Source organism: Protopterus annectens, chromosome 5.part0 (assembly GCF_019279795.1).
Source record: "Protopterus annectens isolate FY-2018-M chromosome 5.part0, PAN1.0, whole genome shotgun sequence".
Taxonomy (NCBI): Eukaryota; Metazoa; Chordata; order Ceratodontiformes; family Protopteridae; genus Protopterus; species Protopterus annectens.
Window position 1 is genome coordinate 368954003 of NC_056735.1, and position 16081 is coordinate 368970083.

The window sequence follows — 16081 nt, forward strand, 5'->3', positions numbered from 1 at the left end:
CTAGGATATACAAGCTTCCTTTTTGTGTCAAAAATCACATACCTTAATTCAAAAACATTGTGTGCACCTTTTAACTGCTTAAGTGACCACTGATAAAGGATTAACAGTCAGTTAACAAATTACACTTCAAATGTATGTACTTCTTTTCAACTGATGAATGCTTCTGTTAATATGAAAAAAAAAACATTTATAAGATTAAATACTTTTTGATAAACATATACTTCAACATGCATGTTTCAGTTTGATATATTCAACAAGTGCTCACTGTTACAGAAAAGGGAAATTACATGATTTGCACAATTGCATCTTGCCCTTTTGGCTAAGATCACATGCAGTGTAACTTTGTTCACATGCACAATTCACATAAGTAGTTTTTCTTAACAGTTTATTACTAACAGAAACACATCTCTAGCAATTTGCTGGCGTACACAGAAGCACATTACACAGACAGACCTCAGCGTACCATTCATCCTAGTTATCTCCCTTTCTGTAAGCACTCACTCAGTGCATAAAGACACATTTGTTTGCTCATTTAATTTAGTCTTCACAATTCAGCTTCTTCAACAAAGTTACTAGATTATTTTATGTTAAATCAAAGCATTACTTTTAATGGCCCCATCACTTTTTTAATAAAGTACACATATCACCAGCTATAATACCTGCTAGCAAACTTGCTTTTCTTATCTTTTATCACCTACACACAGTTTGTATTCATTATCAATTTACTAACTCCAGCCAAGACAGAAAATTATGATGTAACACTGAACACATGCTACACCATAATGAAGTTTCATGCTTTCTAATGCAGCTTAAACTATACAGAATGCATGCCTAGCTACATGTACACACAAACATGCATATCGTGGATGCGCATACCAGTGCCTGTTTAGAACACAAAGTACAACTTATGTGCTGAGATGTCTACAACATAATCCATCATATATTCAGATCATTCTGCAAATGATCTCATCAATGACAAAAATCTGGTTTGCTTTTATAGAATTACAGTGGCTTAATTAAATAAAGAATACATCATAAAGTGCTGTCATGCAAAAGTGCTGTCATACAAACTGCTGGTAAGGAATATAAGCAAATGTAATGGCTGAAGCTTATTTACTCTGTTTAAGTCAAACAACAATTGTATTTCTTAAGGGTAATCATATTACCTTTAAAATATGTCAGATATTGTAAATTGTTACTTACGTGGAATGGGATAAGCAAATCTGTCAGGGTGTTTTGTGATGAGCGTGTTTTTAATATGTCGTCTACCAACCCCATGTGCACCTGTTACAAAAACAGAAAACGTGGCAGACAGAAGGTGTTAACACTAAGTCAGGAAAAAAAAGCTCATAAATTAGTGCACAAGTATGGATATGAGATGTTACCTAACAAGACTAGTGTTTTCCTTTTGAAGGCAGGCAGTTTTACTACTTCTTCATAAGTGACAAGATCTAGTTGATCAAATACTGAAAAAGGAATTGAATCAGTTGTTAGAAAAAAAAACTACAAAGTACATCATCTTTGCTTAAGTTCTACTTTTAGAGCAAGCAGTAGTGCATCTGTTGATAATGAAGTCAACAGTGATTTATAAGTGAATGGCAGAATTAAAAATGGCAATTCTATCATAACACAGTATAGCAGTACAACAGACTATGTTATGTAGAGTTTTGATATGCACACCTCTGCTACTGTGCCCTTTTCCAGCTGTTGCAAGGATTTTTTTTTTTACATCTAATACTTATAAAGATCTGTGGGGAGTTCTCAGTATCCCAGTGTATTAAAGTCAGTGGGGAGTTCTCAGCATCCCACTGTATTAAAGTCATTGTTATGTGTAATCTATCTCCAGCTGTCTTGACATATGCTGGTTACTATTACTTTTTTTTCTCGTGAAAATGGGAAAACAACTGGTTCATGTGGCACTTGTGTCTAACAAAAATGCACACATACAAACAGGAGATCTATGGTTTGATGAATGGCATTTTGTGGACTGCGGTTTCCTCCATACTAATCCCAAAACTGACTCCCCAAATGTTTTTACATTAATCATCTGTACAGTGAAATTATAGAAATTCAACTAGTTTTTTTTTTATCTTGAATGGTGTTTTATCTCAAACCTTCCATTTGTTGATAAGGATCTTCAGAAGGTCATTAATGTGCGACTACACTCTTACTGCGAGTGTTAATCATATCTAAAATCCATTCCAGTCAGATTTTTTGGTCACAACACAGTGTGGAGGCTAACCCTGTTGGGATGTTTATTGCCCTTCTTGTGGACAGAGATACACATTGTATTCTATCTAGGTCCTCCCTCTTAGGCCTCTCTTCTGCATTTGACATTGTGGACCAGGACTTATTCTTGCAGTACTTCAGATGTAGTCTGGCAATGGCTTGCCACTACCCTTCTGGACATAGAAGGGTTGTGTCCAGAATTACTTCTCCACTCCTTCTGACATGCAGGGGTACCTCAGGGTTCAGTATGGGTTCACTGTGTATGTGCTACCACCCTGAGATATCCATCAAAAGAAAGGCTTAAACTATCACTGTTATGCTGATAACACATAGCTGTACTTCTCCATTGACCAGGGTTCTGTGCCTGCCTTAAACAAACTTACCCTAGACCTGCAATCCATCCACCATTAACTTAAACTCAATACCTCCAAAATGGTGGCTATGGTCATTCATGCCACATCTGTAACTCACCTGTTTCAGTTTCATTTGATTTCATCTACAGCTGTGTAACAAACTACAATTTTTGTTGAAAATGCAAAACGTATGTGTGGTATTTTGACTACCAGCTCTCCCTCTGGGATCAAGTGTCTGCCTCTGTCGGATGTTTCATTGAAAAATATCTTTCTAATTAATCACCTTATGCCATCAATAGATCTTCTTTTAGGGGTACATGTTTTGGTTTCCTCCCAGATGGACTACTGCAATTCCTGTATCTGAGGCTTCCAGACTCAGAGTCTGCAACTAATACAGAATTCGGCAGCACAGACTGGGGTATCTCATTACCACCACGTTATGTCGGTTCTGTACAGTCCACACTGGCTGTCAGTTCAGTCTCATACCACTTATAACTTTCTCTACCCTATACAACTTGGATTACCATTATTTTAGACGGCTTCTTGTCGGTATCAATCTGCTTGTGCTATATGTTCTTCCACCTTCAGGTTGGAGTTTCTAAGGGTACAAGTAGATTCCTGTGGTGAGTTTTGATTTGCTTTTCAGGAGTCCTATACTTTAAACCTTCTCTCAGTGGGCTGAAGAGGTCAGTCACCCTTGTTGATTTTAAGAGATCTCACAAAACCTACCTTTTTAACTGGAATGCGGGAACTATGGTACTTCAAACATGTATACTTCTTTTTCATTTGAAATGTATTTATTCTAATGTCTGACTTTTACTTGCTATTACATCTTATAATAGTGCTTATTCTGATAGGAACTTAAATTTGAATCTGAAGAACAAAACAAATGAAAAAACAAAACTCTAACACCTCACACTTATCATGATAATCTCCCTTTATCTTCACTATAAGAATCAGGGTGATAGAATGAAATAGCTAGTTAAAGCAGAAAAAAAGTAAAAGGTGAAGAAAACATAAGCTCAAGCAGGATAAGGTTCAAAAAAGAAAAGAAAAGAAAAAGGTGTCCAGCTGATGATCTGGGCCTAAACTTTCTTTATTTTCCATGAACTTCCAGAGACTTCCACCATGCTTGACATATGCACATTCAATTCCTCAATGGAAAGCAATACATGAAGGAGTGGGTGGGCAAACACCTTCATAATATGTGTATTTGATTTTCTGTATTATAACTTGTAGGACCATGCAGGTTCTCTCACATATAGGGTCTTCTGCAGATTTCTGTCAACAATACCCCATTCTCCTTGTCTGCTGTACAGGCAGAAGCCTCGACCCTCCTTTGGGGGGGGGGGGCAGAAAAATGGAACAAGTCTGTAGTCTCTCAATTTTGCCTTCTCTCTATCCTGTTTTTTTTCAGCAGCCAGAATATTATTTTAACCCAGATCACTGATAATGTACAAAAGAGTAATAATCCAGTGCCATTGCATCTATCTGCAAAATCACTTCCTTATTTAGAGCCACATTTGAAACTGAAACCTTCACATAATCTGAATGAAGAAATGACCTTTGACCTATTACTAGATGAAAATGAGTAAGAGGGCAGAAACTAAATAAAGTTTAGGAAGCTCTGTGTGGCTATAAACAGTGGTGAGAAAAAAATGATCAAAGAAGTACCACTCCTCCATTTGTAGCTATTCTTTCATCCATGCCTACAGTAATGGGGGGCTATTAATAGGGGAAGCCATTATGATAAGGAACACTTAGAAAACAGGCCAGCGAACACTGCCAGGTGGTGGAAGGACTTACAAAGATATGCTACTGCAAATATCTTTGTTTTTGCTATTTTTTTAAAGGACTTGTTTATCAAGAGTGAGATACTGAATACTGCTGTCTATTGATATTAAAAATGACAGCATGTGGAAACAGCACTTAACCTGTAGGTCAGTGCTCTTTGGATGGGAGAGACTGCCTCATACCCTTTTTTTCCCCTATTTTTTAATACAGAAAATAAACCCTGGAGTTAACTATACCTCAAAAAGTCAGTGAAATCTTTTCCAACTGTTTTCCCTTTGGATGCAGACAGCAGTGTCTGTCCTGCAGTCTAACAGCAACCTCAAGTAAGACCTGGCTGTGAACCCATATTTGGTAAATTCAAAGCCTGCTTACAAATACGTGGGCTTGGAAAATTGGAAAAAAAATGCTGGATATACGTTTTCCACTATCCACAAATCTAGAGGGGCAACTTTTAAATCTAACAGCTGGGAAAATGAGAAATAAATCCTAACAGTAAATAAAGTCAAGGATACAAAAAGTCTAAGCACACAAATCAAAACACTACATAACACAATATATACTCCAGTAAATATTTGTAACAACGTTCCTTCTTACACAGCGACTGCATATGAATTCAATGAAACAAGAATATTTCTTCGACAGTACCCATCTACTTTCTAATTAACACAACCTATGTAATGGCAAAGTAAAAGCATTCATTAACAGATACAGGTCATACACAAGTAATATCCTTTAAATTTGTGACAAACCATGTGAAATAACGTCTTTGTGTTAGCCTTCTGAAAAGCGCATCATCAATCTTGACAAGTAACTGTGTCTTTTAATGCCAAGGTATTAATTTCTGACATATTTACATAACTAACCTGCAAAGCATTCTATGGCAGTTTATACAGCAGTATTAGCTGCTATTTAAGGACACACTGCATACTGTGCACTTCAGAGCACCACAGTAATGCTATATGGATAAAGCAGGCATTTCTATTCTGATTTTAAACTGATAAGGTATTCATTAAATCACACCATGTTTCACTGAACTTGGCCAATACAAGAATTAGTTTCTGTTGTTGTAGCATGCATCTATTTTCAATTAGGTGTGCAGCAGGCTTTAGGAGTTTAAGTGACAAGTGAAGGATGAAGGGGTGCTTATTTGCCTCACACCATGATGCATAAATAATTTGAGTTTCTTACTGATTTGCTGCCCACCTCTTGATGCACTTATTTATTTACTTTATTTACTGTTTGCTAAATGGGTTGGTGGACTGGTTAGGGTTGGTGGACTGGTTAGTTGACCCTTTTCAAACATGACCCAAGCTCCATGAGCAGCAAAAATAATAAGTTTTAACAGCAGGGAATCAATATACAATTTATCAGGAGTGACACAAAGGAGCACATAGTTTATCATACATTTTGTATAAAACAGCAGTACATGCTTTATTTGTACTTTTGCTGAAAGTAGTAGCATCTTCTGGCTTTGTCAGATGTGGCAGTACAAATTCCTGCATCAAATCCACATTTATTTCTAAATGCATGGTATTTCTACGTATATGTATGGTAAAATGTACAAATTGGAAGATGGGGTAAAGTCTACTAGGAAATGCAACCAGACATAGTTTACTGCCTTCAGATGGCTCTTTCAAAGATTCTGACTTTATTATCCAATGTGGACATTTATTTCTGCATTTATCAGTTTATGTATATTTTATCCAATACTGATCATGTGATTGTGTTATGCGGCCATACTTTTTTTTATGAAACCAGAGCTCTGTGTGTGGGGCAGGCCTTGATGGGAAGCAGCATTTTATTAGTTTTCATACCCAGTAAGTTGTCAGCTACAGTTATTAGAATATTGTTCTGACAGGAAACCTCTAATCTGCTTAGCTCAAGAATCAAGGACAAGGGACAAGCCCCAAAATGATGGACAGAAGAAATAAAAATCACTCTTTATATTATGTACTTAGAAAGTTATTACAATAACAGATTTTGCATTAGAATGCATTTCCTGAAGGTTATGAAGTCTGAAACTGAAATGTCTGTCATTATTTAGTGACTGCAATCCTGAGCAATTTACCAAAGAACCACAAATTTTATGATGAACAGATCAAAATAAGAGACAAAATCAGAGACAGTCTGCAAAATTAGGGTCAGTTGACAGAGAGAGAGGGGTGGGTGAGCCATTGCAATTTCTACTGACTTAGCTGAGGTATACTACTGAAGCCTCTTTGAGCAGATAATAAATGAACTACTAAAAACAATTCAAAATACCATTTTGGAAAAGCCTAAATTTGGTCTTCTTTTTGCCTTGTATCATTTGGGGGAGCACCTAATACTGAAAAAGTAATATATAATGCCCTGATGTGCCATTCAGTTGAACAAGGTAAAAATCCATTCCCAAATCTAAACTACTGGAAGAAATGACTTGGTTTCCTTAACAGCTTTATTACTTTTCAACATTATGCAGTTACTGCAATCCCACAAACAAAAACTCTAGTCAGATTTTTAATGAGTCACTACTGTGACCCCTATGATCCAAATGAAAACAATTACCACACCAGCTGTAATAATGCAGCAGTTTAAAGGTAACCAATACCATCGCATCTAATGAACCTGGTTAACACAAGCTGTTGACAGGGTCATACTGTTCACACAATGTACTTTGATCTGCCCAAAACATCTGAGACCATTCCACAAGCTAGCATTGTTAGTAAATTAACTGCATCACAAATAGATCCCTATGTAGTAAAACGGGTTGCAAATTGATTAAAAACAGAGGTGGGAATGTGCATCTTCAGAAAGCATGACTATAGCCAGTGGTGTTTCACAAGGTTCAGTCCTCTGATCTTTTTTTGGCATTTACTTTTCTGACTTCCAGAGCAGGAATCAAGACTTCTGGCAAACTAAGTTTGCAGACCACTACAAAATGGTAGTCATTGTCAAATCCCTGTCTGGCACCCAAGTTTTCCAGCAAGAACTTACATTTATAAATACCTAGTGTACTGAAAATGGGCTCAAATTAAATGCTAAAAAGTAAATCATTATCACATTTGGCATAACCCCTTCCCCCAGTATATAGCATTGATAGTACTTCAAAATAAGAATGTAATTAGGGACCTTGAAACTTGGGTTAATAATCCCTCACCTTAGATCACCATGTAGTGACAGTGATCAGGAAATCCTACTTGGAACTGCTAACTGCTAAGGGAATATCATCGAGGTATAAAAAGATCAGGCCAACTACTGAATACAGAACCCTCCGGAATGTATGTCATTTGATATATTAAACAACAAGAAAGACCTAAGATGTTCCTAACTAAGACCTTCACTTGCTTAAAAATCCTAAATTACCAGAAGAGGTTAGAAGAACTGTCCCTTTATTCAGTATCATTCAAACTCATCACATGAAATGTACGCCTTGCCTTCCATGCAATCAGGGACCCTTTAATCATGGATCTCTTGCACTTACACAAGTCAAACAGTCTCCCAAATACCAGAAACAGGAATCTGAATCTTCATCAGCAGATTAATAAAATATGGTGGAGAACCAGGTTTACTACTAAGCACTTTTCGAACCTCTGGGACAAACTCAACTTGCAGATTAAATAGTGGGACACATTTTCTTACTTCATATGGGACCTGGATAACTGGATTGCTACTCAAGTTCACCACGGGCTTCACTGACTTAACTCTACTAAAGACAGGGGGTACAGTCAAAGGGTATGTATCAGCAAGGCAAAACGGCCACAAGACTTGGTTACCTTGAATTTTCCTAAGATTCCTAAAGCATGGCATGCAAATCTACACCTCTTCTAATTTCTGCACTTAATGAGTACATTGACCTTTCTGCATATTAAAATATACAGTACTAAATAAAAGCAAGCTACAGAACATACAATAAAAGAAAACTAATGAAACCATAATATGCTGCCACACTACAACTCTAGTCTCCTATGCAATACACACACATTCGCAGAATATGCTCTCAGAACAGACACGTTTGTTAGTTCAGATGCTCTCAAAAATGTGGATAAAAAAATCATATTTTAAAGTATGGGGATAAAGCAGAAGAAAATACCACCTGACAGCAGAACACACACAAATCTGCTAAGTAAGGCTATTTATTCCAATATGCCATCCGTGGTATTACCATTAAAGGTTCCTAAAGCATGCAATACTGGTGCAGGATGTTACAAGACACACAATTTACTTTTAGCAGTAAACTGAGGGTCATTGGTTACCCTGCCTAAAGAATTCAGAATAAGTTGGAGTCACCAATCTACAATGCCTCACACCACTCTACCAGAAAAGAACAGTGAACTAACAGTCTCCATGTTACAGTAAATCATATATTTTCAACCCTTCAATCTGCAGAAGCTAAATTCTGCTCAAAACTATGATCTATCTTCTTCTTTCGACTTTTACCGGTCAGGGGTTGCCACAGCAGATCACCTGTCCAATCATGATTGGCAGTAGAGTTTTTACGGTGTCGAATTGCCAGCCCAGCACCCACCTTCCACGGAAGGCACACACATGCACACACACACATACACACACACACCTAGGGCCAATTTAGTGTGTCCAATCCACCTAAGCATGTCTTTGAGATGTGGGAGAAAACCGAAGCACCTGGAGGAAACCCACGTGACCACAGGGAGGACATGCAGACTCCACACAGAAGGCACCCCAGCCAAGGATCGAACCAGAGAAACTTTTGCTGTGAGGTGACAACGCTAACAGCTGCACCACAGTGGCCGCCCAAAACTATGATCTATAAAAGACTATAATAAAGTAATTGTGAGAAGGAAATTCTTTCCAGTAATTAGATGTAATAATGAGAACAAAAACAATGAAATGCATAAAACAAGATGAACAATCAATATGATCAAGTGTCATGCACCCTTTTTAATTATCTCTACTTCTATTCTGTGAATAAACTACTATAATAATTTATGGTTTGATATACTCCAGTTAGTGGTTGCACCTGCAATACATTCAGAACAATATACAGTGGATATAAAAAGTGTACATACCCCTGTTAAAATGCCAGGTTTTTGTGATATAAAAAAATGAGACAACAATAAATCATTTCATAATTTTTCTCACCTTTAATGTGACCTATAACCTGTATGATTCAATTACAAAACAAACAAATCTGTTAGGGGAAAAATATAAAAAAATAAAAAACGTACAATAAGCTGGTTGCATAAGTGTGCACACCCTTAAACTAATACTTTGTTGAAGCACCTTTTGATTTAATTACAGCATTCAGTCTTCTTGGGTAGGAGTCTATCAGCATGGCACATCTTGACCTGGCGATATTTGCTCACTCTTCTTGGCAAAAGCACTCCAAATCTGTCAGATTGCGAGGGCATCTCTTGTGCACAACCCTCTTCAGCTCAGCCCACAGATTTTCTATTGGATTTAAGTCTGGGTTCTGGCTGGGCCATTCCAAAACTTTAATTTTCTTCTGGTGAAGCCATTCTTTTGATGATTTGGATGTATACTTGGGCCATTGTCGTGTTGAAAGGTGAAATTCCTCTTCATCTTCAGCTTTCTAGCAGACACCTGAAGGTTTTGGGCCAAAAGTGACTGGTATTTGGAACTGTTCATAATTCCCTCCACCTTGACTAAAGCTCCAGTTCCAGCTGAAGAAATGTAACCCAAAGCATGATACTGTCACCACCATGCTTCACCGTGGGGATGGTGTTCTTTTGGTGATGCAAAGTGTTCTTGCACCAAACGCACCTTTTGGAATTGTGGCTAAAAAGTTCAACGTTGGTCTCATCAGACCATAACACATTTTCCCCACATGCTTTTGGGAGACTTGATATATTGTTTTGAAAATTTTAGCGGGGCGTGGTTATTTTTCTGTGTAAGAAAAGGCTTCCGTCTTGCAACCCTACCCAATAGTCCAGACATATGGAGAATACGGGAGATTGTTGTCACATGTAGTACACAACCAGTATTGGCCAGATATTCCTGCAGCTCCTTCGGTGTTGCTGTAGGTCTCTTGGCAGCCTCCTTGATCAGTTTTCATCTTGTCTTTTCATCAATTTTGGGGGGATGTCCAGTTCTTTTCAGCATCACTGTTGACCCATATTTTCTCCACTTTTTGATGACTGCCTTCACTGTGTTCCATGGTATATCCAATGCTGTGGAAATTTTTTTGTACCCTTTACCTGACTGATACCTTTCAACAATGAGGTCCCTTTGATGTTTGTAAGCTCTCTGCGAACCATGGCTTCTGCTGTAGCAGGCAACAGAGTAAATGTCAGGAATTGATGGCAGGTGTGTACCCAAGAAGACTGAATGCTGTAATTAAATCAAAAGTTGCTTCAACAATGTATTAGTTTAAGGGTGTGCACACTTATGCAACCAGCTGATTGTATGTTTTTTTTTTATATTTTTTCCCCTAACAGATTTGTTATGATTTGATTGAATTGTACAGATTATAGGTCACATTAAAGGTGAGAAAAGTTCTAAAATGATTTATTAAGGTCTCATTTTTTATATCACAAAAATCTGGCATTTTAACATGGGTATGCACATTTTTTATATCCACTGTAGTATACCACTAAACACTGTGCTCAGATTATTTAACACACTTGTTTAAGATGTCTCAAATATAAACATTATATATATATATATATATATATATATATATATATATATGTGTGTGTGTGTGTGTGTATATGTATATATATATATATATATATATATATATATATATATATATATATATATATATATAAAATCACCTAATAGGAAGATATGAACTGGAAGGGGTTTTTTTTTTTTAAAGGCATGCTGACAAAGGTAATTAAGAAATGTAATTACTTCAACAAAGACAAGGAGCAATTAACAGTGCAGTCTTGTTGTGTCTTTTGGCTTTTCCCGGTTAGGGGTCGCCACAGCGGAACTCCAGTCTGCTAATGATTGGCAGTAGATTTTTACGTGCCGAGTTGCTGGCCCTGACGCACAACCTTCAACGAAGGTACACCCATTCACGCATGTCTCCACACAGAAGACGCTCAAGCTGAGAATCGAGCAGGACAACGCCTTACTGTGAGGCGACAATGCTACCGCAGCACCACCACTGTGAATAATGAAGTCTATGATTCACAAACAAGGAAAATTTTTTTTTTACCCTAATATAGACAGTTAAACTTCTTACTAGAGTGGGAGGGAGACTGATTTTAAATAAAAGTGACATACATGAAAGAAGTGTTTTTGTTCTGATATAATATAGAAATACATCTGCCCATTTATATGTTCATTTACAATACGATTAGTCATTTTACATGTACAAAAAACCCAGCAAGTTTCCCTTTCATGTTTAAATAATTTACATTTGTACGAACTGCGTGAGCATCTTTTACTTCCTGTAGTTTGTACGACACTCTGTCTTCACCAAAATTCAATGCATACTGTGGGTCTTTAATTAGCGGACTTACATCTGGCATCAGAGTAGTCATGACATGTAGAACAATAAAATGATGTAAAAAAAAATTAGATTAAATATTAATTTCAGAATTTTATGGAATGGACAGCGTGTACTTCACTTCATAATGAAGTGTTGGGGAGGGTATAAAAATGCATTGGTAACAACAGTAACGTTTATAAAGAGGTCTCCCTGTGTAGCACATTTATACTGAATGCAGAAATGGATGTAATATTTTCAGTTTTACTTTCAGATAAAGCTGATTCAGTCATGCCTCTTTTAGGGTTTTAGCACAGTGGTTCTGAACCAAGCGACAGGTGAAGGAGATACAGTTCAACTAGTTAAGCATCCCAAAGAACTAATCTCCAGTCATCAAAACATTCTTCTCTTGACCTTTTTTAACCATAACTTCTCCATCACCTCAAACTTCATAATCCACTCCCCTTCACTTAGTGATCATGCCCCCATTAGTTCTCTATCATATGGGCAATATTAAAGATTGCACCTAAACTGATATCCTTTACACCCTGTCCACCACAGACTGGACCTTAACACCTAAAACCCAAACAGGGCTTCAAGGCTCTTCATCAACCAATTACTGCAAATTTGAAATTCTTGTTTCTCATCATCATACAACTACAAATAAATAAATCCAAGCAGTGGCTAACATATGAACTTAAAGCCATCCTCTTAAAACTGATGAATGAGGCCTAGCATAAATGGAAAGCTAATCCTATATCAAACAATACGGAAAACTTTATCAACCTACTCAATCTTGTAAAAAAGCAATTAGATGCTACAAAAGCCAGTCACTGAATTTTCAACAGAAGTCACTCAGATATATCCCTAAAAAATTCTGGAAGGAAATTCTGGAAGTAACCTCACAGGCTGTGAACTTCATAATTCATATAATATTTCATCCACCTCTCTCTTGATCACTTTTTCTCTGCAGAACAACTTTTTAAACACCTCAGTAACCTCCCTCCCTCCTACACCCCCTCAACACCATACTTTCCACATCCGCTACCCACCTGAATATATTCCATTGTTCTACTTTAAACACCTTAACTAATGACATCATACCACTGACAATATCCACACCTGGTTAATCGATCACTCCTATGATTTCATTGTTAAACCACTTCAACATAAATTCAACCTCTGTTTAACTTCTAATATCATTCCTAACATCTGAAAAAATAGACATAGTTAAAATCCCTTCCTAAACAGAAAGATCCTTCACTACCTTCCTACTACTGATGTATTTCTATCCTCAAAACCCTATGGATTTTTTTCTGGATGAAGCACTTCTACTGCTGTTCTAACCGATGACATACTAAAGGGGATGGAGAAAGCAATATTTTCTGGAGCTATATTTACAGACCTTACCTGAACTTCTGTCCTAGTCAACCACTCCAACTTTATTACCTTTATGAACTAGGAAATAACTCTGACACTCCATCATCTTGTCACGCAGCTATTTCACCAACCACCACTTCTCAGTCAATTACAACTGCTCAACCATCTTCTCTTCCCATCTACTGAAAGGGGCGCGGCAAGGATCAATTCTTGTACTCTCTTCCCATTTTCAATCAACATAAACAAACTCCCTGTGGTCCTTTTTCATAGGTTCATAGGTTGATACTAGGCTATCAGCCCTAGGGCCTATACAAGCCTAGCCATAACAATTCCCTGGCTATTTCTTCTCACACTGTTTACTTCCCTGGACCCCTGTCTAGCAGGGCAACTGACGTCATCCCCGGGGTGAATTTCCTTTCTCCCATCCAATCGTCAAGGTTCCTTTTGAAGAGGGCCAAAGAGGCACTCTGCTTGACATGTATGAGCAATCTATTTCAGTGTCTGGGGAGCCTCTGGGTCAGGAACCTATCCCTCCAGCATGTTTTTTTTTTTATTGAGGACAAGGTTTAGATCCCTGGTGCATGTGGCTCTGAGGGATTGGGATTTCTTTAAGTGTAAAATGTCCAACAGCTCTGGGTTTGACATGGCCTTGTATGTTAAGCAGAGATCGCCTCTGAGTAGACGATATGCGACAGATTACAGCTGGAGTTATTTAAGGCGGTCAGTGTAGTGCATCTGCTTTAGGCCTGTGATTCTTTTAGTGAGGTATTTCTGTGGCCTTTCCAGTTGTTGCAGATGTCTTGAGAGGTACATACCAAACGGGGCGTTGTATTCTATAATGGGTCTAATGAGGGATGAGTACAGTGGGTCAATGACCTCCTTTTTCCTGGATGAAAAGCCCTTAGTGATGAGGTGTGCCACATAGAAGGATTTCCTGACTGTTGTGGCAATGTGGTTATTGAAGGTGAGACCACTGTCCACCTGTGTCCCTAAGTCTCTTATCACACTTTCGGTGTTTAGTGTACTGCCACCTATATGGTAATTCACGGATACATGTTTTTTCCCAAAGGGGATAACTATACATTTCTTGGCATTGAGCTTGAGCCCATGGATCTGGCACCAAGCATCTGTTTCTGTAAGGTCCTGTTGTAGAGTATCCACATCATTTGGGGATTCATTAATGGCTCCCAGTTTGCAGTCATCTGTGAACTTTGTTAGCCAGAGTCCCTTAGTGTTGGCCTGTACTTCAGAGAAGTAGATGCCAAACAAGAGTGGTCCCAGGACTGAACCCTGAGGTACTCCACTTGTCACTTGTCTGGAGCTGGATTTGGAGTCGGCTACTTTTACAGTGTGGGTTCTATCAGTCAGCCAGTTAGCAACCCATTGGGTGACGTAGGGATTAATGCCCAGCTTAGTAAGTTTATCTATGATTCCAGAGTTGGGGATGGTGTGGGCCTTGGCAAGGTCTAGATAGGCTGTGTGGACCACCTTACCCTTGTCCATGGCTCTGGAGACTGATTCGAAAAAGTGAAAAAGTCAATCGGGTTCAGGAGACAAGATCGGCCCTTCACGAACCCAAACTGGGTGGGGTCCAGTGTTTGACGGTTGCCAATGTCTTTGTTTATAAGTTACATGATAATACGCTCCATGGCCTTACAGATAAGGCTGGTCATCCTTCTCATACTACATGCAGACACAGTATGGTACATCACCATTTAAATCATTCTCTGTCAATTCTACAGCAGGATCTGCTGTCAGGCTTTCTCCTTCAATGGACTGAGAAAAAAGTTCTAATTCTCAATTCTTCCAAAACTAAAACCATGCTGGTTGACACCAAACAAAAACCTGTAAGAAATAATGCCCTCAAGATCCAGGATCACAACTGTATACCTACTAAACAAGTTTCATATTTTAAATACTTTGGCATATGGCTAAATCCCTCTCTCTCTCCTTTTGCATTTACCCAAAAAACACGTATAAACCCCCCCCCATCAATTTACTCCTCTTTGGAGTATGTAAAATATCCCCCGTCTCTCACTCATATCTCCAGGTCAGCCATTGAAAAGGGTATTATTCTCCCTCAACAGGAATATGCCCTCCTCTTGTGACATCTGTCTCTGTTGGTGGTACATTCAATCCATCTCTAATCAAACTGGTCATTATCTCTCTCACTCCCCTAAAGCTGATCTTCACTGCCTAACAATAGAAAAAGCCAAATGGCTACGAGTTAAGCAAAGAGCACAACTATTCCTAGGCTCTCAGTTACATAAACTTTGGTATGGCCAGTTTCTTCCGTCCATAAAAGCAAAACTTTTACCACAAATACCTTCATGCAACCTCAGAAACTATAGCCACTCAGGCCCACTTCTTCAAACACCACAAGTTAAATTTTATGCATCCAACCATGGGTCCTAAACTCTATGAATCTTTGACTCTCCAGACCTTAAATATACATTGTCCTTCCACAAAGCTTGCCCTCTAGTACGGTCTCATCTAAAAACCCACGCTAAATCTACTCGCATGCTTGACGGCCATATAACCTAGACTACACATCCTGCAGTTTTCACTTTCATTATACTTTTTACTTACTATCTGAAATGTTATGTCTGCCATATTTGTGATTCTTTCAGCTGTAAATCTTAAAGGTATGCATATGTATTTTCATGTAAATACTCTAACCATCATTATTTTAACATTATTACGTCAATGTAGCAGAAGTATCTGTATATCTTTTTATCTAGGTACTTTTTCCTGGGCTGAGAAGGAAAATGGTCAGAAATGATTAGTGCTGTACCCTGTTAAGCAAACTCAGTAAATAAATAAACAATAATTCATGAAAAACAATGGCAGCTTTTCTATTAACTCCTTCTTCTATTAAAACAAAGACATTTTTATTTCAGAAATAAAGTTA

At 38.0% G+C, this 16081-nt stretch overlaps 1 protein-coding gene across 7 annotated transcripts in view; it reads right to left on the reverse strand.

Moving 5' to 3' along the window:
* CASK (calcium/calmodulin dependent serine protein kinase) overlaps nucleotides 1-16081 on the reverse strand; it is a 4132188-nt gene that overhangs the window by 87255 nt on the left and 4028852 nt on the right. For 4 of the 7 annotated variants that reach the window (XM_044072333.1, XM_044072331.1, XM_044072328.1 and 1 more), the window contains 2 exons: nucleotides 1386-1466; nucleotides 1204-1284 (listed from right to left, as the gene is read on the reverse strand). In XM_044072333.1, the coding sequence (XP_043928268.1) occupies nucleotides 1204-1284; nucleotides 1386-1466 (162 nt within the window). The remainder of the gene's footprint in view (nucleotides 1-1203; nucleotides 1285-1385; nucleotides 1467-16081) is intronic. The other 3 variants (XM_044072334.1, XM_044072332.1, XM_044072329.1) reach the window with 1 other exon arrangement.